The sequence below is a fragment of the Plutella xylostella genome, chromosome 7, assembly GCF_932276165.1.
Source record: "Plutella xylostella chromosome 7, ilPluXylo3.1, whole genome shotgun sequence".
Taxonomy (NCBI): domain Eukaryota; kingdom Metazoa; phylum Arthropoda; class Insecta; order Lepidoptera; family Plutellidae; genus Plutella; species Plutella xylostella.
The window spans coordinates 3,705,488-3,731,775 of NC_063987.1; the positions used below are offsets into that span (position 1 = coordinate 3,705,488).

General features: G+C 39.0%; 3 protein-coding genes across 15 annotated transcripts in view; all 3 read left to right on the forward strand.

Annotated features, from left to right (window-relative positions):
• LOC105382662 (tight junction protein ZO-1) overlaps window positions 1-26,288 on the forward strand; it is an 82,046-nt gene that overhangs the window by 38,229 nt on the left and 17,529 nt on the right. For 10 of the 13 annotated variants that reach the window (XR_007266490.1, XR_007266491.1, XM_048622222.1 and 7 more), the window contains 14 exons: window positions 15,461-15,636; window positions 16,240-16,427; window positions 16,660-16,929; window positions 17,189-17,344; window positions 17,988-18,060; window positions 18,425-18,575; window positions 19,038-19,170; window positions 19,730-19,873; window positions 20,388-20,563; window positions 21,499-21,667; window positions 22,555-22,771; window positions 23,199-23,379; window positions 25,478-25,702; window positions 26,101-26,251. Coding sequence is in view for 11 of the 13 variants with exons in the window: in XM_048622222.1 (XP_048478179.1) it covers window positions 15,461-15,636; window positions 16,240-16,427; window positions 16,660-16,929; window positions 17,189-17,344; window positions 17,988-18,060; window positions 18,425-18,575; window positions 19,038-19,170; window positions 19,730-19,873; window positions 20,388-20,563; window positions 21,499-21,667; window positions 22,555-22,771; window positions 23,199-23,379; window positions 25,478-25,702; window positions 26,101-26,251 (2,410 nt within the window). In the remaining 2 variants the exon portion in view is untranslated. Of the gene's footprint in view, window positions 1-3,627; window positions 4,374-13,320; window positions 13,946-15,460; window positions 15,637-16,239; window positions 16,428-16,659; window positions 16,930-17,188; window positions 17,345-17,987; window positions 18,061-18,424; window positions 18,576-19,037; window positions 19,171-19,729; window positions 19,874-20,387; window positions 20,564-21,498; window positions 21,668-22,554; window positions 22,772-23,198; window positions 23,380-25,477; window positions 25,703-26,100; window positions 26,252-26,288 lie in introns of those variants that run through there. The other 3 variants (XM_048622227.1, XM_048622228.1, XM_048622225.1) reach the window with 3 other exon arrangements.
• LOC105382640 (PIN2/TERF1-interacting telomerase inhibitor 1) lies at window positions 9,313-10,863 on the forward strand. The gene is made up of 2 exons (XM_011552557.3): window positions 9,313-9,699; window positions 10,038-10,863. Exons 1-2 carry the CDS (start codon window positions 9,420-9,422, stop codon window positions 10,832-10,834), a joined length of 1,077 nt encoding a protein of 358 aa, XP_011550859.3. The 5' UTR covers window positions 9,313-9,419; the 3' UTR covers window positions 10,835-10,863.
• LOC125488772 lies at window positions 11,515-12,561 on the forward strand. Its single transcript, XM_048622232.1, has one exon. The coding sequence runs from the start codon at window positions 11,678-11,680 to the stop codon at window positions 12,455-12,457; it is 780 nt and encodes a 259-aa protein (XP_048478189.1). The 5' UTR covers window positions 11,515-11,677; the 3' UTR covers window positions 12,458-12,561.

Below are 26,288 nucleotides of genomic sequence, written 5' to 3' on the forward strand. Positions count from 1 at the left end.
TCAAATAATGTAGATTAATAAAATTCTGTTTCTTTTGAATCTCGTAATAATTATTATGTGTCACAACTCAAATCATTCTATTCCACGGAGAACTGATACAAACAAAAACTACCCTTATTAAAATGTAATAAGGGTTCTTTCAGATGTCTTTTCCCGTGAAACCCATGCAGTGTACTTGGAGCGGTGGTAGCTCAGTAGGGTGAGCGCCCGCTTCTCACGCCAGAGAATCGGGTTCGAATCCCGGCGGCGGCGCTGACATGTACCAATGAGTTCTTTGAATTTAAGTACCATATACCATCACTCTTACGGTGAAAGAAAACATGGTGAGGAAACCTGCATATCTAGATTTAGCACATCAATCTAACCAAGCCGCATTGGACCAGCAGCGTGGTGGGAAATGGTCCAAGTTTAGGAAGGCAGCAGTTTAACCTAGGGGATATGTTCAAAGGTTCCATTCGGGAGAGCCAGGTGCAAGTATTTACACTCCCACAGAAAATAGAATAGAATAGAGGTGTACTTAATTTACAGGATAATTCATGATTGGTGTAAATTTTCAGAATTCCCCGTAATTATATCAATGTATTATGTAAATCCTGACATTCTTGCGCTAGAAAGTGTGCAATATGTCCAATCAATACACCGGATAGCCTGATCTGTTTAGATTAGACACACACGACTCACAAAGTGTTAATCTTTGATAGAGCGTGAAATGAAATATTAAATTCGCGGTATAAAGTAGCATTCTCTGCTGCGTGGCATACTGCTTGCTTGGAACAAATCGAGCTTGAATGTCCATGTGTGACCGATTCGCTATCTTTGCTGGAATCACTGAGATACTTTGGCTCCACTTTAACATATAAAAGGAATCTGCTACATCCATAGCTTTAATTTAACTTACTCAACCTAAAATTTTATGAGGTTCATGGTTACCGTGGAGTTTTTCAAATGATTCTGTTGTGTTCTCACTTGGTCTTTTGGTTCTTCATCAGCATGATTACGAGATAGACCAGCATTTGTTTGATGAGGTTTGCCACGGTGTTCAGGTTTATCGAATAGTCCATACGAATATGCGAGGCCAGCTGCCATCGATGTTGTTATGAACAATAGCTTCAGCTGCTCAATTTTGTCCATTATCTTATTATCTTCCACAGGAACATATAAAAGTATCTTAATGGTTTATTTCGTGCTCATGTGTTATTTACGTGTGTTTGTGCTTATAAGGAAGGACAACTGTTGAACATCAACTTCTATATATTATAGCTTTAGCTTAACGGCAAAACTATTAAATTATTTGTAAAAAAAATGCTGTACCGTTTTGAAATAATGTAAACAGTGTGTAAACATAAACAATGAAATTTGACAAGTAGTTTTGTTGGAATATTTCCTACTTTTTAATCTGTGGTGCTGTTGAAATGATGTAGACATCGAAATAAGGCGTAAAGAAGGCAACATAATATTTCTAAGTAGACATGTTGCCTTCTGCAGTTTTTATAAAAAATACATAAATTATGTAATTAAGATCATTTTTATTAAGAATTACAGAACCATGGACTATTGACTATCGTTCAGGATGGCAATGATCAATCTTGTCAATATTGTCAGTAGTATCGTTAGCAGCTCCTGGCTCTGTTCCCACTATATCAACCGTTGTTGGTAAACCTAGGGTTCTATATGTGTAGATAAACGCTAAGGCTGATCCGAAGACAATTGCTAAAAGTTGGAATTGATCCTTCTTATCTCTTTGATTATGCGGATGTCCGAGGCTTTCTCGGTCTTTTATGAGGCTGTTGAATCTTTTTTGGCTGGTCAAATGCCACAGGCGGGTAGGTTTGAGTCCAGACATTTCGGATAACACAGTTTTTGCCTAGTTATTGAGTAAATATATTTTGGAGTTAGTGCGACAGTTTTCATTCCTCATTTATTTTGATTTCTTCTTGTCAAAAGCGTAGGTACTAAGTTTTTATTCTGGAAAGTAAATAAATTATTTAACACATTGAATTATAATATATCAACCAATTTAATAGACAAGTCTATGATAATAACTACAAAGATCATTGCATAGTACAATTAAATAACCTAAGCCTTTTATGATTGAATGCTAACTAACCATGATTATCGGCGCTTTGTTCCATTACCGTAATGGTTTTCCAAAACGGTAGCGATACATGTTAGCACTGCTGATACAGTTACAAAGAAAATGAACTCCTGTTTTCTGCTCATTACATTTTTGGTTTGTTTGGGTTCTGTTTGAAAGTGAGTTTTACTTTGACATAACAAAGGTCAAAACACAGCCTAATAGAAAAACTATAGAGAAACATAAGCCAACTGTGGTTGGCAGTGGTTGGTCTGAGAAGCCAACAAATGACACCTAAGCAATAGAAATCATCATTAAGAGCCACCATTTTTCTCATGAATTATTTTATCGTAATGTTAGATGAACATTAGTTCGTTACTCTTCAAATTGCAATAACTCAGTATCGTGAGTAAAATCAGCATTAATCACTACGATGGACGGTTTTTCTTGTCTCGACAACTTATTTCTAAACATTCTTCGGGAAAATGAGTTCAGTAAAGTGTTATACCTATGTACCTCTACAAGTAGCGCAATGTTTTCTACTTCAACAGTTCTGTACATTATCAATCGTACATGCTTTGTCACAATTTTAAGTATGACTGTGTCCTACATAATATCTGACTTCAAAGCTTCGAGGGCTGCTGAGGAAAATTACTCAGCAAACAATCTTCTACTGCTGGGCATAAGGGTTCTTCCAAGGAGCGCCATTACACTAGTCCTTTGCTTACATCCACTAACCTATAGCAGTGGAGGGTTAGAGGGAGTCCCACGCTACGGTTACCTGTTAGATAATCTGTAAAAATAAATTTTAGGAACAAATTATGGTCAGTGAAATAATGCAATCAGATGCCTATGTAGTTATGAAGGTAGGCATATTTCATAATGCTTATATACAGTACCAACTACATATACCAACAACAGCACCCAATATTAACTGTACGTATTTATAATATTTATATTGAAAAAAAAAAGCTTTTCTGTTAGCTGTATAGACAGGTAGGAATAATCCCGGATTGTGCCTTAGAATGCAGGGTACTTGGCCACAATGTAGTGTGTGTGTATGTGAGCGAGTGTCGATGTGTGCGTGCGTCCCTGCGCAGGAGTGTCCCGTCCCATAGAGGTTAAAATTCTCGCGGCCTTCACCAGAGATGCATTAGGACCGGTTGAATATCTATCAATCGGATCCATCATAGCTTTTCCAATAGTTTTGTTTTTATTCCAAAGACATCAACCGTCTTCTCATTCGTTTCGATTAAAACTTTTACTTAATCGTTAAAAGTTTAAGTTATTATTTTAATGGCCGATTTCCATTCACTTTTTATTGAATTCGCACTGGTGTTTTGTAACATAGTCAGTCGTCGGCACCTAACTGAATTCAATAATATAAGTATTTTTGACAAGTTTCTCAAGCATGCGTCTGCGCATAGCTTGCATGGTAGCCAATCAGGATGCAGGTTGATCGAGTGCTATTAAAGTCGAACAGAATTTTCGCCATGCAAAAAATGTCCGGCTAGACTTGCTAGTCCGGTCTAGACTAGTGGCGACTGCAGACCGGTGACTCGGCGACCATAATGCAGCTTGTTATGTTTTTTTACTACAACTTTCAAGCTCGGGCCTCGAGTCCGCTCCGTGCCTCCTTGTAGTGGGAGAGCAAAACCTGTAGATACTGTTCGCTCACTTGGCGGCAGAGTACCTGCTCTGACCGTTGTCCCTCTCTCGCGCACGGCGAACCCCGCCGCCCCGGCTTCTCCGTCTCACCCACCACACTGGTATGCAAAGATTGATAGCTTATATGACTATTTGGTTTTGAAAGCGCCCAGAAATCACGCGCGGTTCAAACTTTTCGCCGCGGCGTCCTTAGTGCCGGCAGACGTGGGTCTCGCGATTAAGTTGTCCCAACGGTCACCGGAGTTTATGGGAAATTTTGTGGTTCATAAACGCACTTACTCTGCGGTTATATCGATTGGATGCAAGGTGGTGTAACTAGTTTATTCGAAATAAGCCAGTGAAGCCTTACTTGAAAGGGTCATGCGTGTGCAGTGTATTTGCTCAATACTTCAGTGTGTGTAGATAGTGTTTTGTTTTCCCCAGTCTTCAGTCACCTGTGATAAAAGTGATATTATTGTAAATATCGTCTGCGTTAGCAAGGATTTGTGATAGTGAAGGTGTTGACTGAGATGTGCTGTGTGTTTCTGACTCAATGGTGATCCTGGATGATGAGTTTGCAGAAATGGACCCGACTGCTTCAGACTACGGCCTGGTGTCCAACAATCTGAACCATGCCCGGACCGACTCTCAGGTAACATGTTTAGAATCAATTCTCTGAAGCGGTATCGGTGACTGAATGCCAAACACGTTTGTGCTTTGGTATGCTGGGATAGCCGGTGTAAATGACCCTAATTTTATAAACATCTCAACAGTTAAGTACAGGGTATACAGTACCTTGCCTTTATTATGAATCGTTATTAAGTACCAGTTTTAAAAAGCTAGTGTTCGATGAACTATAAGTGCTACCTTGTAGATTCTTCCTGGTAGCCTGATGATTCTAATTTCTTAAGAAGAGAGCGCTGTTCATCAAACGATGTGTACCTATAGCTAATGTTTGTATGGGTATAAACCTGGATAAATAATGGTTTATAATTATGTAATGGATACTTATTAGGTCTGACACTTATTTGTAAATAAATAACGTAAATATCATCATCAGTCTATAGCAGTTTAGCAGTCCCCTGCTGGACGTAGGCCTTTCCCAAAGCACGCCACTGGATGCGATCTATGTAGCTTTCCGGAAATAACCTTTGATTTTTCAAAATTGTTCTATTAGGTCCATAGTATACCCATACAACTACACAAAATATGGTGGTGTTGTGGTTGCGCTGGTGTTAGGAAGTTTTAAATAATGTAGGTAGGTACACCCTAGAAGTACCTATCAGTAGGTAGGTAAGTAACCAGCTACAGTTCGGTTTACACATCTTGATATTTCTGTAGTTGGCAACGATTAAACTTTTGTACCTTGCCAAACTTACAAAGCACAGACCTATTAACTCTTTCAATTATTTACAGTTGGTTATTTTGACAAAGTACAAAAGTCTAATCACTGCCAACTTCAGAACTATCATGTTTATTGGAGCAGCTTTCCAGTCTTATAACAGTTAGTTAAAGAGGTATTTAAATTTACAATAAAATCTTACATATTTTTATTATACTTAACACTTCATTATTATATGATAGTAGAGCTCATCTAAGTTACAACCTAGGTAGGTGCCTATTCATAGAAAGAAAGTAAGTAAGTTACCTGTTAGACCTTGAAAACCATCAGCTATAATGAATAGCAAATTCAATCAAAAACCTACCCAATCCACAATGCACCTGCCGTGCCGGCATAGATAACAAATACAACAAAGGCGAAGACTACAATAAGAGACCGTAAAATCGAGAGGACCACAAACGAAACCTTGCAAAAACTTGGTGTGTTTTCGCAATGAGCGGACCCAAAATCGGAGGATGGCACATGTCAGTGACGTCACGTTCCCGCCAAAAACCCGTTTTGCGCCAATTCGCAGCTGTCGACTACCAAGTGGCCGAGACTTGCGAATAATTAGACTTTTAGCAGACTTTTAGTTCATTTTTCATGCCCCAAGCGTTCAGCCTCCTTCGTTCCTTGGGCACCGTTAGCTCTGTTTGTTATTTTATCATCTGCCCTTTTTATGTCCTTGGACTCCTTGGATGATTAACTTGGCTTGAATATCAATATGAAGGTCACAGTTTTGTTTTTTCGAATATCTCCGGTCTTACCTGCCAGCGTTATTCATGTTTCGTAAAAAATATCCAAAGTTTCACAAGGATTACATGAGTCATCGCAATAGCCTGACGTTTCCCCGTCTTCGAAATCTTAGGGTGCCTATATCTTAGGCATGTTTGCTGAGGCTGATGCCAATTATTTTGCATACATTCATACTATACTTGTTTTTATTCGTTTCCGCTCGCACTAGTTATACCGGTTTGGTAATGTGATAGTCAGTGCATGTAAGAAATGCCCTTTTCCTTATTCCTTATTGTTTTAAAAATAAATTGACATTAAGTGCCAATTTCTCCATTGTCGGTTATCTAACCGACAGGGATTGATTTATAAATTAATCTACATATAAAATTCATGACAGATGATGTGTCAAAAGTTAACCACTACTCCCTGGTTATGCTCTAACCGAGAATGGATAAATTGGCACTAAATCTATTGAATTAAGTACCTATTCTTTGGGTTTAGACAATATTTCCATGTTCATCTCTTCCTGGATAGAAAAAAATAACAGTCGACTGTTGATGAACAGAATTCTGTTAATTTACTATCTGATATTAAAAAACATACTTTACGGGATGATAGACGCAAGTGTATGTTTCCTAGGTAGAGTCATACAACCCTATACATTGTATAACTTGGCAACTTGCAAAGATGGGAGATAATGTTCTTTGACTAATAGCTAATAGCCCTAAATTAATGAAGAAGAGTGTACCACATCAGTTTAGAAATCTAGAAATTACAATGATTACTTATTATGATTGTTGCCATACAGTCGTGAATTTTTTTAGGGTTAGCTTTGACAGTAATTTTATGTACTTATAAGAAACGGTGTGATAATAATGAGTTACATCTTTTTAACTTTTAAAGAAACAGTTGAATACCAATAAAGTAATTTCACAATACAGCGACTCCATTTCTATCCATTATGCCCGTAATAGATTTATATTCTAGAAATCGTTTGGCCCATTAATTATTGTGCCAAGCCTTATAAACCTAGAAATCAAGGTATTATTCAAGAAAGCCGTGCCTGACGTCATTCTGAATAATATAATATTTCAGTGACTATACATAAGTATATACATAATATTATTAGCTATGTAGCATCAAAATTGTTTGAATGGGACAAATATTTTGAATCCTGACTTTCTTCTTTAGAGAGTTTTTTTTGGAAAATTGCCTGTTATTCTTATTGTTACTTACTTCAGATTTTTGGAAAATCGTTTTTCAATGATTAGCTTTGTAAGAAAAGCCGAGGATCATATAGCCTGTCGTGCGTTCATCCATGACCATAATTCAGGCATTGAAACCAAAGAAAATAGCACGATACCTACTTACCGATAAAATGATGTTTAGGCACCTACATCGAAATTTGGTGACGAATGTTGTTAATATTAGCTAAGAAGGTTTTATTTACCTAGGAACTTAGTTCAACTTAGTCCTTAAATTAGTGCGTCTAGTGAACATCCCGTCTAATTCTGAAAATAGATTCCACAAAAGGACGACAGCAAGTTTAGTAGAGTTAGTACAGTAGGCATAGAACATCGTTGTTATCCTTACTATCCTTACTAATATTATAAATGCGAAAGTAACTGAGTCTGTCTGTCTGTCTGTTACTCTTTCACGCCAAAACTACTGAACGGATTTGAATGAAATTTGGTACCCGCGCGCTTCGCTTCGCCTTAAAAAGTTTTCCCTTGGGAATTCCGGGATAAAAAGTAGCCTATGTTCTTTCCCAGGGTCTAGACCGTATGTATACCAAATTTCATTCAAATCCGTTCAGTAGTTTTGGCGTGAAAGAGTAACAGACAGACAGACAGACACAGTTACTTTCGCATTTATAATATTAGTTAGGATAGTTAGGATATAGGCACCAAGCTAAATACAATGAATATAAACTTTATAAGTTTCAAAAAACTCTTATATGTATATTATTACTTATATATTTTAATTTTGTTTCGTGTAGTCTCGGTGCCTTACCTACGTAGGTAGACTAGGTAGTAGGTACTTACATAGGTACTAACACCTGTTTTCTACGCTATTACCAGCTGTTTCTCTTCAACTTTCATTCCTAATGACGGTTCTCTGACCAACGCACCCCGTCTGTGTATACAACATGTATACCTATGCATTTACCGTGCTCGTGACTAGTTTGATATGTTTCTCTAAGTTTCTTTTAGCCGCAAAAGGAAAAGCATAGGGCTTGGCTAATTATGACTAAGTGCATTGGTATGTTATTGTTATTAGGTACGTAGGTAGTTATCCTGTATTCGGTAGGTATACTAGGTATTGTTTTAGTTGGTAGGTAACCTATGCTTAATGCTAAACCAGTGCTAAACCTACCTAAACTCTACTTCACACCGCCTCGCCTGGCGCACTATCATCATAGAAAAAAAGTACTATGCTATCATGCACCTACCTATAAGCTTACTTTTTTTTATTGCTAAGTTTGAGTGATAAGTATAAAAGGTGTAGCCGTAGTTTTTTAATGATACCAAAATTACGTTTATCCAGCGAAACATGGAACTTCGTTCATTCGTTGTACTTTTACTTTCCTATAAACCGGTTGCTCCAATCTGTAAGCACCTGGCTTAATTGTTTAGTCTAGATAGGTAGGTATAATATAGAAGGATCGGGGCAAGCCAAAATAGTATTCTAATCAAATAATACCTATCAAATAATAGGAAAAAAGTAACTTGGAATGGAAAGATAGGCGGTACATTTTGTGAAGTCTATGTAGAGTGTATAAGGACATTGCTTGTTACGCATAACTTCGTAACTAAGTTTAAAATCGTATGTAGCAAATACATTCCGAATAGCTTCCACTGCACCCCGCCAGAGTACCGCTATCACCAGGGTTCAGACAGGATGGGCTGGAGACCTAGAGGTTGGAGGTGGCTGACATACCTATCACTGACTGGAGCTCATGACTAATATTAATATGCATAAGTATGTAGCTTCCATCACAATCACATGGAAGGTTTGTTGCAATAAATATACGTTAATGTTTAGTTATTCGTTATAAAAGACCGGAATTTAACTTTGTTTACCTAAACCCCCTAAATCCATCTATAGGTACCATAGTCTATGATAGGTACCATGATCGTGAATACCTACTACTCAGACCAACCTACTATAATATTCAGAAAGTTTTAAAGGCGAAAAAAGTTAATACACTCGAAGATAAAACGGTGGATCCAACGTTGTGATAAGGAACACTAGTGCTGTGTTCCAGTTACCATAATACCTGAAACTACCAACATCATAATTTTATTTTATCATCCTCTCGAGTACTAGCGCTACGAACGATTGTGTCCCTTTTTCACTTTAATAAAAATAGCTTACATCTCGCTTTTCTATAGACACGACACGGCAAGCATTGGATCGCGTTTCGTTCATTGAAATACTGCAATTCAGTGCGCGTGGAACACGCCCGAGAGCGGGAGTCGGCGGCCATTTTGAATATTTTGACATTTGTTGATTCGATGAACTTGAGCACGTTGTGATTTAACTTTTTACGAGATATTTTTGTTTAAATTCTATTTAACTATGTCTATGTTAGCTGGACCTCGTCGAAAACAAAGAGTTATTAATTTACGGGCAAAAAACAATGAGTGGAGCAATGATTCTACCAAGTTTGGGCAGAAAATGTTGGAAAAGATGGGTTGGAGCAGCGGCAAGGGGTTAGGTGCTAAAGAAAACGGAATTGTGGAGCATGTTGTGGCCAGATACAAGAACGACGATAGAGGCCTTGGGTTTGAGGACAAAAATGACCAGTGGACCAAACATGAAGACGATTTCAATGCCTTACTAGCAAACCTATCTAATGGTAAGTCAACTGTGTATTTTCTAGTATTACATTGTTTTTTTTTTGTGTAAGTAGGTACCATATAATTTTTTTTTATAATGAGCAACTAATCTTAAAATAATTTGATGATTCATAGACATCTAAGGCTGTTAAAATACTTAATATCAAAGTGACTAATGCAGGGTATAGAATTAGAAGTATAATTGCTACATTCACTTCACCGGTATTGTGTTGGTATCAATATATTATAGGGTAAGCCTATTGCCACTGTTGAGGCTCATCCAAGACCCAAGATTTACCTTATATTCTTAAGTGTTGACATTTAAAATGCATATTTACAGTTATTTTGAATATTTCAGATACAAGCACTGAAGAAAAACTCCACAGTGGAATTTCTTTGGAAGACAAATCAAAAAAGAGCAAAGCGAGAGTACATTATCATAAGTTCACACGAGGAAAGGACCTGTCCCGCTACAGTGAAAAGGATTTGGCTAATATTTTTGGCAAGAAAACATTTAAAGAAGAAACTCCTGTAGAGAACATTGAAAAAGAAGATGTTAAAATCACAGAGCAGAAGTTTACTGAAAAGGGAAGCATGGAGGACTACTTTAAGAATAAACTTGCCTCATTAAAGTCTAAAAGCAGTTTTCTACAACAAAGGACTGATAATGATTGTGACAATGATGATGCAGATTATTCCTTTAAAGGTTTTTCAGGCACAGCTGATGATGATAATGAAGAAGTTCCACAAGGCCTGGGGTTCCAATCATTTTCATTTTACAATACAGAAACCAGTAAGCCAGAGCAATCTGAGACTGCCCTAGACGTTTCACAAAGTGAACATAACATCAAAAAGAAGAAGAAAAAGTCATCTAAAAGAGATCAATCATCAGAACAACCAGAAGATACTTCTCAAGCTGAATCAGAACATGTATCCGATGAACCACAGCAGGGTTCCAGCAAAAAAAGCAAAAAGTCAAAGAAACATAAACTGGAGGCCCCAATCGCTCCTGAGAGTGTTGAGAATATTGTACCTGAATCTAAGAAATGTAAAAAGAAACGAAAACATAGCAATGAAGAGGACACGCAAGAACAGCCACAGCTTGTTGAAAGTGACCATATACATAAGAAAAAAAAGAAAAAGAAACATGTTTAAAAGTAAATATAATGTGTATAAACTATTCAGTAACTATTTTATTTACTTACATAACAATAACCCATATTTTTATAATACAAAATAATACAGTTTAACTTAATTTAATGTTGTATGTGGTGGTGTTGTCCTAAAATACCCCAGTGGTACAGTTGGCCTGCACGAGAGTGTGTCACGCCGTCCATGTAAAACAGTTAAATTTTTGCTCTTGGACTAAATAAAAATTTAAATCTTTCATACAAAAAGAAACATTATTCCTAAGATGCCATGAAAGTATGCGTAGAATGGAACGTAACAAAATGACGCATGCGCGATGGCCGCCATGTTCCTATCACTAGTGATGTACCGTATGTTCTAAAATTCACTCAATCAATGTTATTTACTCGAAAAATAATAATCGATACATATGATTCGAATTTATTACTTTATTAGTTATTACTCTTTATAATGTATTAGTCTAAATACTAGTTACACTCGTGCAAACTTTAATGGTATTCATTATAATTTTATTTAACGTATACGTAAGTTTAAGCAGAATAAGTTTAAGAATAATAAGGCATCCATCAAAATCAATGAATAATAAATGTATGTAATAATAAAGTTTAATTTAAAATGTATACTTGTATAGTATATTGAGTATATTATCGATGCGCTTGGATCGGCTGCCATGTTTGAAGTTTGGAGCACATCACTAGAACTGTCAAAGACGAAACGTCAAAAGACGAAAAGAGGTTGTGTCCGCGCGTGGGATTTTAACTTTTCCTAAATAATACTGTTTAATTAATCTAATTTCTTGCAAATGAAGTGAGAATAATTTATATTAACGCTTAGATAACTCACTAGAATATGGTCGTCCACGTTGCCGAAAGCAGAATCAAGCCTGAACTTAAAGTCAACAAACCTCAACAATCTTCAAACAAGGAATATGTGGTAACGGATTATGTTTCTGAATTCCCACCTATAGAAAATATGGAAGCGGACGTTGTTACTCCCCAAGAAAATATTTCTTCCAGCCCGAGTAAGAAACGGAAAAGGAAAATTTCCAAAATATCAAAATCCGAAGACTTACAGACATCTCCCGCCCAAAATAATCAAGATACCATCAGTAAAAGTGATTTAGAAGAGCTAAGACGTGTTTATGAACAGTGCAAAGCTATAGTGGATAAGATTGAATCAAAGTATGGACATCTGTTAGAATTAAACACTAAGCAATGTGTTAATACATCTGAAAATGCCGAGAATATGAAATGTAAATGTAAATTGAGTAAAAAGATAGTATTTGATGATAGCGGGAATCAAATGAACATTGAAAACCCTTCTCCGATACACATCTGCCATCTCAAACCTGCAAACCAATTGAGTAATGTACAAGTAGAGTACACCCCTGATGCTACCCTGCCTGAAGACATTAATTCTGTACGAGATTTACTAAAAAGCCCGCAACTCGACAAGGCATACCGGGACCAATTAATTTGGAAAATGAAATCACTCAAAGAAGAATACATGACGGAACTGCGATTCAACAAACAAATTTTAATTGAAGAATTGAAAAAAGATCCTAATGAGCATTTACAATTCAATGGCACTAACCTATCATCTCTCACTGGATATGAGTATTATAAATAGCCCTATAAATTTACATATAAGTGTTATGTATACCTAAATTAATAAGTAACTGTTAATGTTATATTTAAGTGTGCATGATATTAAATTACATTATTATATTTCTATTATATTGCTTTCATTTTGATCCCAATAGGTTAAAATCAATTAAATTGTAGTGTAGCACTTCAGAGATTGTAGATATTGTTAAAAAAGATATGACTTGACATCAAATGCGAAAAGTGTGGTAAGTTTTTTAACTTCTCTTTTTAAGCTTCTTTTTTTTCTCAATAGGTACTTAATAAGCTAAAAGATAGGACACCGAAAAAGTTGTGCTGTTAAAATATAACTGTCACAGGAGCTGGATTTGTATAATCTTTATATTTTTAGCAGTAGGCGTATAAGTAAGTACCTATAGCACTTAAAATAAATTGATGATCGATTTGCCGTCCATAATAATGATATGCACGTCAAACTCGCATAGAATGCCCATTGTGTCAGAATGTGGACTTACCACTTTACTTGTAGATGTTCAAAATACAACCTTAAATATACAGCTCTAAAAGCGCCTGATTGAAGCGTTTGTATGCAAATAGAGTGTTGCCAAGCATGTGTTTTGCTGACAGAATAACGATGCGACCACATACCATGCTTCTATTCTGATAGGACCGGTTCATGGAAATCAGCAGGTGGCAATATAGTTAACTAGTTAATAAATGAAAGACAGAAGATAATTTTGCTTAGACCTAATACGTCTCACAGTAAAAAATGTAATAGAGCGAAGTACTTAACTATAGGTATGAAGGTACTATAGGTATGAAGGTACCTATAAGTAGGTAAGATTGGCATGTCCCGTCGGGTGTCGAAGGGTGAAGACAAGACTACCAATTTGTTTGATCAATATATTGGAATGGTCTTAGGTAGGCAAGTAACCTTGGCCCTACGTTCTTTACTTAATGTGAACCACCCCACCTAATCGTACCTAACGGTAATTTACCTATATTATGCACATACTACCAAGTCTACCAACTCTAGGTAGTTCGATAGGTACTTATTTCTAAATTTGTAGTTTCGTATGAATACTTTTTTGAGGTGCCCTACTACGGTATCTAACTATCCGATTTCCGGGCTTGTGAAGTTCTAAAACAAACGATGTTCATTTCATATGCCGAGAGGCTGCTTTCCAGTTGAGACGCACCGCACGTGGGTGACTCGGCCCGTTACTTTGTAACAGTTTAAAATACTACGAAAAATACGGCACCAGTCTCATTATTTGTCTGTTTGAAAACAAACTCTTGCATGCAAAAATATTTTAAAAAAGTAAAAAAGCTTGTGCTTTAGTGATGTGCTAATCTTAAAATTTGTGTGTAGTTACGATTTATCGATAATTTAGTGCCTTTCTTGTACGAAATTCGATGCCAAGTGTATCGTACGTAGTATTTATCGTATGAAACTGGAATAACAAATTGTGATAGTATGAAATTGGATAACTTCGGATTTGAAAAATTACAGGTTGGTTTTTTTGGAGTCAATGTTTAGTTTTAAGTGTTAACGTCAGTAGGTATGTAAATCTAGTAGGAAGGTAAGTTAGGTTCCTACCCTGATAGTAAAATAATGTGAATGCATTCATTTTCATCTAGGTATTCTGATATATTTATTTTGATTTTATATATTTATATTTATTTGTTAGCTTACTTAAATGAATCAAAGAACTTACAGTGATTATAATTAACTACCTATTATTATGTAAGTACTTACTGTAATATTATTAAAAATGGCCTGGGTTTACTTACAGTCTGTTAACAATAAAAATACCTAAGTTATTAAATGAAATCTTACGGCATAAATATGAAAATATTCTTTCTAGATGCAAATGTTGCTTTTGTTATCCAATCTGTTGTACTGTTGAGTTGTTTATGACATAATTCGAAACATACTTATTTCATTTGTGTACCTACCTAAGACGAATAACTGGTGTAGCTTCATTACCTTAACTAGTACCTATCTACAATAGCTTAATCCTGGCTACAATAAAACTGATCTGTCTGGATAACCTTTCATAACCCTAGTTCAGTTTTAGTATTTGTCACTGACACACTAAGTAGATTACCTGGGTACCTAACCCCAATGCACTTCAATTCTATACCTAGAATGGAATTTACTAATACCTAAGAACTTGAAATTGAAGCTACTGTTTTGAAATGTATTTGCAACATGTTTGATCCTACTTACATATATTTTGGTTGGTGATCGGTTTCTATATTTTAACTGTTGCATAAACTTCGAATTATGTTTAGCGTGGGTGGTAGTAAACTACCATTTGCATTCATAAGAACCTCTTCTATAGCTGCCTCTTATGAAATGATGCACTAACCCACTGTATCTACGTACCTAAATTAATGTTTATGTAACAGAAGCTCATTAATAACTTTAGCAAATTAAATTATCGTCAGACAATTCATTCTAATTGTATTAGATACATTACATACTTAACATAGAAACACTATGAGCTTGAGTGGGTATATGCTCAATTTCTCATAGATAAAGTCGGTAGATCCTTAATTATAAACATCCTACCTATCCTACGTTTCGCAATTTACGCAAACATTTATGATGGGTGTGGCATCGCAGTGGGTAGTGTGAGTGTGGAAGTGGCAGCAGATATCAGATATTTTATGCAAATGGATTCATACAGAGCTCATAATATATACTTACTGAAACTAACTGTGAAAGTACTTACAAAAAGTACTTATAGAATAAATACATAATTATGTAACTTCATTCCACTTTCAGTTGTTGGGATACTTACTCACATTTACCGCCGTAACTTTATGGTTCACTTTAGGTACTTACAAAAAATTATGATGAAATCCTCATTCTACGATATTTGAGATCGATAAGTAAAAGTCTAGGTCCTCATTTAGATAATATATGTACAGAGTAAATCATCACAAAACTTCACACAAGTCATGAGCCTCGATGTCTCTGTAGAAAACCGCTAACATTTGATTTATCTTTGGTCAACAGACAGCAGAACGCAGCCCCGGCTGGGAGACGCATCGGGTGCGGCTGAACCGGGTGCCGGGCTACGGCTTCGGGATCGCCGTGTCGGGGGGCCGCGACAACCCACACTTCGCCAGCGGAGACCCCTCCATAGCCGTCTCCGATGTGCTGCGCGGCGGCCCAGCTGAGGAGAAACTTCAGTGAGCATAAAAATATGCTTTATTTTTGTCACATTAAAAAAACTTAATTTGATAAACTTGCAACTACTTTACATTCAAGATTATGTTTCCCAATCCCAAGCTAACAAAGCACACAAGCACACAACCAACCAACAGTTTTTGTCATTTGAAGGAAATTATTGGTGACATTCAAACTAACACTTCAATGCTTGATTCTCGTAATGCCATTTTCTGGTTATTTGGTACCTTGATCGTTAATTATAAGAAATGGACTGCTTTATACTGTTTTAATTGGCATCTTATGAGTATCTTTCATGATACGCTAAGAAAAATATTTACCTAATGGTCTCATTTACAACATTAAAATTAAAATTCTTTGTGGTGTGTGAATGCCAGCATATAATAACCATTTGATTACATAATTCGTCTGCTACTAGTATTATATGGAATTACATCAGCACCTAATTACATTTTAAAGGATTCCTATACTTCTTCTAAGTGTATTGTTTACAACGAGGAAATGCATATTTAGAAAATGACACAGTTTGTATTTGTACATGACTGCCTTTTCACCATAGACAGGATAAAAGCTTAACTAATTCTCACTTTTTTCCTCAATTGTAGAGTAAACGACCGCATTGTCTCTGTGAATGGGGTGCCCCTGGAGAATGTAGAGTACGCGCGGGCAGTGCAGGTGCTCCGGGACTCGGGGGCCACGGTCACGCTGGTGGTGAGGAGGCGAGCGCCGGCGCCGCCGCCCACCGCGCCTACGACTATCAAACTAGCACTCACTAGGAACGGGAAGAAGGAAGGTTGGTTTTGTTGGATTACTTTTGACAAAGCATATTTATAGCCCATCATTAGTCGGGCTTTGCTTTACTTAATTGTTACAGATTTTATTACGGACACCTAGTGTACCTATCAGTTCATTTCAGTCTCCTGCTCATAATCAAAAACCTACCCCATACTATCATTTGTACTACCTTAACGACCTTTTAAAATAAATACAAATATGCAGACCTAATTGAGAACACTTTGTTCCAGATTTCGGAATAGTCTTAGGATGTAAGCTGTACGTGAAAGAACTGACCCTGAGGGCGAGGGAGCAGCTGAACCAGGCTGGCCAAGGGCTGTGCGAGGGAGATGTCGTTACCAAAATAAACAATACACCAGTCAGCGATGCAATGACGTTAAAGGAGGCCAAAAAACTCGTCGAATCCTGCAAGGATCGCTTAAACTTAGTAGTCACTAGAGAATTGATTCGGGAGGAAACTGTAACAAATGGAAACTTTCAAAATAATTATAATAGCTTAGGTAAGTATTTTCTTAACTATCATTGTTTTCATTACATTGTAGAACATTATGCACACAACAAAATCCATTTGCATATGCCACATTTAATTTGGGCCATCTTCACAATGTAACACATAGCACCTATCTATGAACAAATAACACGGTAATAGATCCCCAGTAACTCGATATTCGCGAAGCTTCAACACAGCTTTACACTCGTTACTCGTAACCTACTTAAGTTACAATGAGGCAACAAACTGTACAGTTAACATTTACACAGGTGCGGATCCTATTTCGCCGGCGTACTCGAGTAGCGGTCAGAATTTGTATGTGGCGGCACCGGTGCGGGGCGGCGCGGGGCCCGAGGGGCGGGGGAGGGGGCCCATGGCGATGGAAGCCGAGCAGCCTCCGCGCCCACCACCACCTAGGAATGAAGGTATTTTTTTAACAATTCTTATAATTATTATTGTAAGTAGTTCACACAATAGGTTAGTTATTACTAGTATACGGAGTCACTAGTTTTGATAAAAATTACCTAATAAATATTGTTTCAAAATAACAATGTAAAAATGTACTCTGAGGTAACTAGCTAATGTACGAAACTTCAATCGAAATATTTTTATAATCATAAAAATGGTTTTATTGTCTCCTTAATAATAATTGTTGATGTTAATTTTAGTTATTTAAATAATAATCATTTGTAATAAATATCAATCTAAGTATCGTCTAAGGTCTAGTACATAGAAAACTAATCTATTTAATGCCCAGTAACTAAAATTAACATAAACAATTATTAATTAATCAATAATTATGAATTGATTTTGGCTCATAAACGTTGTAAATTTCGATTATGAAATCGATAAATATATTTCGATCAAAGATTACGTTGGTACATCACTAGCTTAAAACTTTAAAAAGTCGACAATTTCTTTTTAGGTATAACGTTAATTAATTTTATTGTACCTATATTCTAAACTAAATGTTAGGTAGGTACCTGTTGTAAGTATTTTAATCTATTGTAATGGTTGTCTGCTTGTCTAGATTTTATTTTACTCATTGCTTTTTCCCTACATTTTCAGCTGATTACTACAGCAGCAGAAGACAACTTTATGAAGAGGAAGGGCAGATGACGAATCCTAGAAGTAAACCACCGTAAGTAATTATGTTATATTTGATTCATTATTATCATCATCATCACCCAATAACCCACTACCTATTGGGTAATAGTGCATTTTGTGTTCGCCATCTTTTCGGTCCTTTGCCGCTCTTTTTATTAGTTACCTACTAATAATTAAACACTTGCCTGTGTTATTTTCAATAACAAATATTATATTCTGCCGACTAAAATAAATACCTAGTTAAACAGGCACTTTATAACAAAACTTTTTTTCCTGTGCGCCTATAGGGCCTCCCTCACAGGTTAGGTAAAGCTGAAAGAGTCCCTTCTGGCTGACTTCAGCAAATGGTCATCATTTAGAAAGCGAAACACAAATATATTTTTTCTCACCCCTTACAGAAGCGAGCCGCGCCTCATCAGCTTCCAAAAAGAGGGCTCCGTGGGGCTGCGGCTGTGCGGCGGCAACCGCTCGGGCGTGTTCGTGTCGGGCGTGCAGCCCGCCAGCCCGGCCGCGCTGCAGGGGCTGCAGCCCGCAGACAAGATACTCAAGGTATATTACCTATTTAATTTGGACGGATTACATACCTAGACGGCATCATCAGGCGACTGAAGGTAAAGGTAACCTACCAGTGTCGTCCGCGGTCCACGGCTGATATCCATGTAAACCCTATGGCACTATGAAGACGCGCGCTAGCGAGCGGTCCAAGGCGCGAAGCAAGAATAGACCTTTTTAGAGGCGAAATAGGAGGATTAACAGGTGTAGAAAAGTATGCGAACTGGACAATGGACATGTCCCGGCTGAACAACACCTTTATCGACATAGACTGGTCGTCTACGACTACGTCGAAAAAGATGCAACGTAATCCGGTCCAAAGATCATAGGTAATATACCTAGGCTTTTAATTACAAATCACATTTTTGGCCTGCACTGTTAACCCATTTTTTAAGTGTCCCTATTAAAGTATTATCATTCGCACATGCCATATCCTAACCCCAACCCCCCTACCCCCAGGTGAACGAGATGGAGATGAAGGGCGTGACTCGTGAAGAGGCGGTGCTGTTTCTGCTGAGCCTGCAGGAGCGCATCGACCTGATCGTGCAGCACTCACCCGAGGAATATAATGCGGTCGCTAGCGGACAGACGCGTGAGTACATAATGTGAACATATACTGTTAAAATTATGTAAAGATACAGATTTCTTTTTAGATTATTTATTGCTCAGTAAGTATGACTGTAGAAAATGCATGGCAAACTCAAAACACACAGAGGCGCCGCTCGACGTATAACAAAGTAAAACTACAGGCACAGATTCACTTTCTTAGCAGCCTATTATAAAATGACTTCCTCAATACATTTATGGGGGAAAGTTGGTCATTAATGTTGTCGCGTAATCGTATTATACGATATCCCAATTGTGTAGTGGTTAGTATCCCTGTCTAATATGCGGAGGGTTCCACCTATCAAGCGTGGAGATTATGGCAACAACCCTCTAGTCTCTGCTTTTGCGATTCATAAAGACCAACCGTCCGAGAATCGAGCATGATTGCATTCTATATTTGATGACACATTGTGATGAATCTCTGATATTCTATCACCCTACCCATGGTAAAATAACCCGAGCCAACGGGTATATTACCTATACAGATTATACTTACAGATATATGTTAAATCTTGTACCTAATGCTTTCTTTCGTTTCCTTCCAGCGGGCGACTCGTTCCACATAAAGGCCCACTTCCACTGCGCGGAGGCGGAGGGCGGCGAGATGTCGTTCCGCTCCGGAGACGTGTTCCACGTGGTGGACACGCTGCACAATGGCACTGTGGGCGCCTGGCAGGTTTATAGGATCGGTGAGTGAGAGAGAGAGGGAAAGAAAGAGAGAAAGAGTAGGAAAGTCAGGGGTAGAGGGAAATAGGGGTTGAGATAGAGAGGTAGAAGAAGTACCCTTTTTGTGACTGTTTCAGAGAATCATAAGGACATAAGGCCCTCAGGATTGTCTAAATGTAGCGCTGCTACGTACGCTGCACACTTGGTACGATACAAAATTACTAAGTATGTAATTCTTATTTCTTACCTAAGCTAACGTACCTACAAACATAGTACCGATTTACCTAAATATTTAGTCATCTGTGCCAAACCTAAGATGCACTGGATGCTATCTGATTGAACAAAAAGCAAAGCACGTTTGTTGCATCTTGCATTCCTATAGATATTATATATCATAGTGGCAAGCATTGCATTTCCCTAATTTAAAACCGACGGACACTACATATAATACGCCATGTTATTATGTGACAACAGTCGATAGTGTATAAACTGAACAATAAATACACTGAACAATAAATACTCAATATTTTATTCCAGGCCGCAACAACCAAGAGGTCCAAAAAGGCACGATCCCGAACAAGGCGCGCGCGGAAGAGCTGGCCACGGCGCAGTTCAACGCGACCAAGAAGGAGCTATCAGGCAGCGGTGACAGCAAACACAACTTCTTCAGGAGACGACGGTCTACGCATAGAAGGACCAAGAGTTTGGGGAAGGTATGTGAAAATATACATATGTAGAGCAGAAAAGGAGTTGTCAGGCAGCGGCGATAGCAAACACACCTTCTTCAAGACGAGACGACAATCTACTCATAGAAGGACCAAGAGTTTGGGGAAGGTATGTGAAGATATAGAGCGGGTTTGAATAGTCTACTGCTAGATATACTTAGGCCTCTCCCACGCAGTTAACGCGACCAAGAAGGAGCTATCAGGCAGCGGCGACAGCAAACACAACTTCTTCAGGAGACGACGGTCTACCCATAGAAGGACTAAGAGTTTGGGGAAGGTATGTGAAAATATACATATGTAGAGCAGAAAAGGAGTTGTCAGGCAGCGGCGATAGCAAACACACCTTCTTCAAGACGAGACGACAATCTACTCATAGAAGGACCAAGAGTTTGGGGAAGGTATGTGAAGATATAGAGCGGGTTTGAATAGTCTACTGCTAGATATACTTAGGCCTCTCCCACGCAGTTAACGCGACCAAGAAGGAGCTATCAGGCAGCGGCGACAGCAAACACAACTTCTTCAGGAGACGACGGTCTACCCATAGAAGGACTAAGAGTTTGGGGAAGGTATGTAAATATGGTTTTTTTATTGTAGGTTGTTGGGTGCCCCCCAACACTCTGTTGCCACTGCCGGTGACCGGGATGGAAGAAACGGCCCGATTGTCTGTTATTGGACTCACGATATAGCTTGTCCACTACCACTTGAGCTTGTAGATTTTAAAAGGGATTTCGCTAAACTTCTCTAACTCTGAATCATTAAATCTGATGCGAACCTTCAGTAAAACCCTGAGCACGGCTTTTTCTTTAGTGTTGTCCAACCGTCACTGTTTAATTGTCTGGCTACGGTAGACATATTTCTGCAAACTATGGACTGCCTGTCGTATCTACATAAACTATTATACTTACAAACCATCCCCCTTCCAGGAGCACTGGGACGAGGTGGTCCTGTCGGACAGCATCAGCAAGTTCCCCGCCTACGAGCGAGTCTCCCTCCGGCAGCCGGGCTTCGTGCGCCCCGTGATCGTGCTGGGCGCCGTGGCGGATATAGCCCGGGAGAGCCTGCTGCAGAGCGGCAACAACTTCGCCGAGCCACGTGAGTGTAGTGTAGTGTGGAGTGAGTGTAGTGTACGTGAGCGGCAACGTCGCATAAAGCTTAGCTTCGTATCTAGCAGCTGTCATAGTGCTGCGGCAAGAACTTCGCCGAGCCACGTGAGTAGGAGCGGCAACGTCGCATCAGCAGCTTTGTATCTAGCAGCTGTCATAGTGTTGGGCGCCGTCGCGGATATAGCCAGGGAGAGCCTGCTGCAGAGCGGCAACAACTTCGCTGAGCCACGTGAGTAGGAGCGGCAACGTCGCATAGCTTTGTATCTAGTAGCTGTCATAGTGCTGGGCGCCGTCGCGGACATAGCCCGGGAGAGCCTGCTGCAGAGCGGCAACAACTTCGCCGAGCCACGTGAGTAGGAGCGGCAACGTCGCAGCTTAGCTTCGTATCTAGCAGCTGTCATAATGCCGTCGCGGACATAGCCCGGGAGAGCCTGCTGCAGAGCGGCAACAACTTCGCCGAGCCACGTGAGTAGGAGCGGCAACGCCGCATCAGCTGCCTAGCTTCGTTAGCAGCTCACCGTTTTGGTGCAGCAGATCAGTCCGCGTTGTTTTATACCGGCGGAACAGCGAAAGCGGACAACGTAGACTACATTGATCTGCAAAGCCACATTATGATTTTATTAGTAGTATACTTATAAACATGTTTGAAAATAAATTATTTACCATCCTATAAGTAGGTATGTATACATCCGACTAAAGCTCTAGCTCTAGCTCATGCTAAGGGAACATGCCATCTGAAAATGATAACAATGCCTTATAGTTTCAGAGGCTTTCCATATTTCACCGAACTTCACCTCTGTAGGATAAAATACTAAGTTTTAAATTAACCATGTACAAATATAACCTTTCCTCACCAACCTAACCTTAAAATTGCAGAAAAAGACAACACCCTAGAAGACAGCAAGAACAAGTCGACTTCAATCATCCGCCTGTCTTCAATCCGGAGCATCATGGAGCGAGGGAAACACGCCCTTCTAGATATAACACCGAACGCCGTGGATCGCCTGAACTACGCACAGTTCTACCCGATAGTCATATTCTTGAAGGCCGATAACAAGCAGATTATTAAGCAGCTGAGGGCTGGGTTGCCGAAGTGAGTTTTGGTTTTATTACATTTAGGGTCTAGTCTAGACAGACGGAATGCATTTCAACTGTAATTTGCAATTGCAATGCACTTCGTCTGTCAAATTCAGAGAGCTAATCCTTTAATCATGGTAACAAACGCTGGCGTTGGTTTCCTCTCTCGGATCTGGTGTTTGTCACTGACACGCTAAGATGAAGATGAGTTCCCGTGAGGATTCGGGTACTTACCTATGTACCTATGTATACTTAATTAAAAAGAACCTACAGTACCTACTCACCAAGGTCCATTATATCTTTGTGTCATATCTAAGCCTTATAACGTGGTCGCTTAGGAGTGAAAGAAGGACAACGAAGTGTTATCCTACCAACTATTATAAACCTTACCTACTATCAAAGCCACTAAAACTTCACTCCCTAACCACACCTCTCCCCCTCAGATCGGCCCACAAATCCTCCAAGAAGCTTCTAGAACAGAGCCAGCACATGGAGCGTGTGTGGGGGCATGTCTTCACTCACACCATCACGCTCAGCGAGGCCAACCAGGGCACCTGGTTCAACAAGCTCACCGAGCTGATACAGAGGACGCAGCAGCAACAGCTGTGGGTTTCGGAGACTAAGGTGCGTTGTGTTTGGTGAAGGAATATGAGGGAATTAATTTTGACGATTTTGAAGACAAACTCTAATTTGAACGCTGTCAAACATTTTGCTAGGCAAATAAATTAAGGTTTTTACAGCTCTAAATTTAGTTTTTTTGCCTTCAGAATCGACATAAATGTGTACTTGCAAATGCTGCCTTACTGTCTTATTGAAATATCGATTAACTATCATAAGTGCCCATTTACTGACTGTTTTATTTACCTATCTATCTTATTTTCTATTGTACCTCGACTTTATGTTGGTATGACAATTTGGTTTATTGATTAGGAAGCACCTTTGCTCAACAGTGGATAGGCTGGAATATATTGGGTAAAAATAGCCCAAATGGGAAGCATATCAATGAATTTTAATATTCTTTTAGGTATATGACTGTTGTGTTGTGGTGACGGGATGTTAATGTTTGAAATATGTTTCTGGTAAATGCTTTACGATGTATGCTTTTGGTATGGGTATTCTTGGTGCATTGATGTTTGCTTTAATTGGATACTGAAATCGTACGAAAATGCATACGTAATTGTTAATTACATTTGGGAAGGTTTTCGCAAATCGGTACTATACAATGTAAAGACAGACTGAGTAATCGTTTCACTATACAAATACCCTTTTACGAAAATCTTGCCTTACCATAAAACAAAAAATCTATGTATAATTAACCTATTCGTTTCTTTCTGTCTGGCTGGCGGTGTAGCACGTTGAAATGGTGTCGGACATTTACTTCCCCATACCCCCCTCCCCTTACCCCGCATTCTACCCCATCTCTTACCCCATCAACACCTACCCACAGAACCCTAGAACCATTCTATCACGCTCGCACGCACCTAACACTACTAGACGCAATGAACAAGCTTTCGACACTAACAGAAACAATGTCCCGTATTACTACGCTGAAACTCTAACCCCTAGCTCGAACAATAACATTAATAACTACGCATTCACTAACCAGTTTATGAATAACCGATACTTAAACAACCCGTTCGACAGAAACCAGAATATGCTTAACAGGAAGATAAGTCCTAAACTAACAGCCAGAATTAACGCCAGTCCGGAACTGTCGCAGATATTCAACAAAGCCCCGTATCAGCCAATGTCGTTTAGACCTTACAGCGTTCTGGAAACTTCTTCCAAGTCACCAGTTCAGAAACTGCAAAGACCGTCGTCGGTTGTCCCGATGACGGATCAGTTTAGGCCGGCCTCGGCTTTCTTCCCCAAAGAAAACGATGTCGAAAAGGTATCAGAGACTTCGGATTGGAAAGCACGAGTTCAGAAAGACATTGCGCTTAAGTCTGCCTTGTTTAAAGATAAACCTTTGAGGCAAATTTGTAGGATTCCGAACTGTAGATGCAACGAGCGCCCATCGGTCGACCCGGGTAGATTCAGAGACGTGCAGACTCTGCCAACAGTATCTGAAAGGTCTTTGAGCAGAAGTAGAAATCTATCCATGCCCAGTCTCAAGTTGGATGAAAAACTAACCGATGATGCTAAAAATGAGGCGGAAAGAGACGTTAATTCCGGTCTTCAGAAACCGGTTTCTGAACATCATTTGGGCTTTGTTTAAATTAATTAAAGTATGCTAGTCTTTCCTAGTTACCATTATTTGTAGGGAGTATTAAAAGCACAATTAACTCGGTAGTTTAGTATTATTTTTACTTTATTTACTATATTTGTATATTGGCTGCATGTTGTTGCTTGAATGCTTTTGATTGTTGTTTATTTATCACCCTTGTGGCAAAGTGTGATTTTATTATTTTATCAACCATTGTACCAGTGTAAAATACCACTTATGGTTTGCACAAATTTAAGCTTAAATCACTAACTAACTTAATAAATATCTAAAATATTGACATACCTACCCACATAAATATCACAGAAAACTCAAAGTTTTAAATTTGTGCAACCGTGTTTGTCCCATTAATCACCGAACCGCTAAAAAACCGTTTGATTTTTGTAACGTGTTGACTGCAATCATTCATGTGTGTCTCACCCCATTCCATACCCACCCCGACAACAAAATGGCTGCTACAACAACAAAATGGCGGGAATTCAAAATGGCCGTCAACAGCGTCCGGAGCCCTTGTCCGATGACTTTTTGTTCTCGATGTCTTCGAGTACCGAGAACAGGTTGTCCTACGCGTCCAGTCCTGAGAGTGACCTGGATCTAAGTCCTCCGCCGGCGCCCAGACTTGTCAAGAGTTCTTCGGACCCGTCCATAGCCACGACTCAAGACAATATGGACCGCGATGACGAGTTGAATCATATGGGGGACGCGGTGCCGCCGCCTTATACGGTTTGTTCTGTTTGTTTCATATTTCATTGATGTTAGGGTAACTTGTTCTATAGTAAAGTCTGTAGAATAGGCCATATTTGACAAGGGTGACCTTTTAATTATTTAGCCACAGATTACATATAAGTCAATAACTTTAGGGTCTTAAGGTCTTTTTATATTATTTCATAACCATAATCTCTGGTGATTCCTATGTCTACAAATTATCTGTTTGTCAATGCTTTAGTGTCGCTTTTGTTTTTGTCTTTGTGACCTTTTGATTTACAACATTTACATAACCTTTCACTAGTTCTAGACTATAAACATTACACTAAAACCTTTGACCGATGATTCCTAACCAACGTCTCCTACCTATTGCCCACAAAACTCACACTAAACCCTCTCCAAACTAACCTCTACAGCAAAGCTACGGCGACAGCAAGTACGGGTTCGCGGCCACCAACGGCACGGGCCTGAAGCAGAACAGCCAGAGTGCTCAGAACATCGGTCCAGAGGCGGCCTACCAGCGCAGCCCCATGACCTCGCCGCCGCAGAGCCCGCTGTATGGCACAGGTACACGCTTGCCTATATCCCATTCCACGGGGAAAGA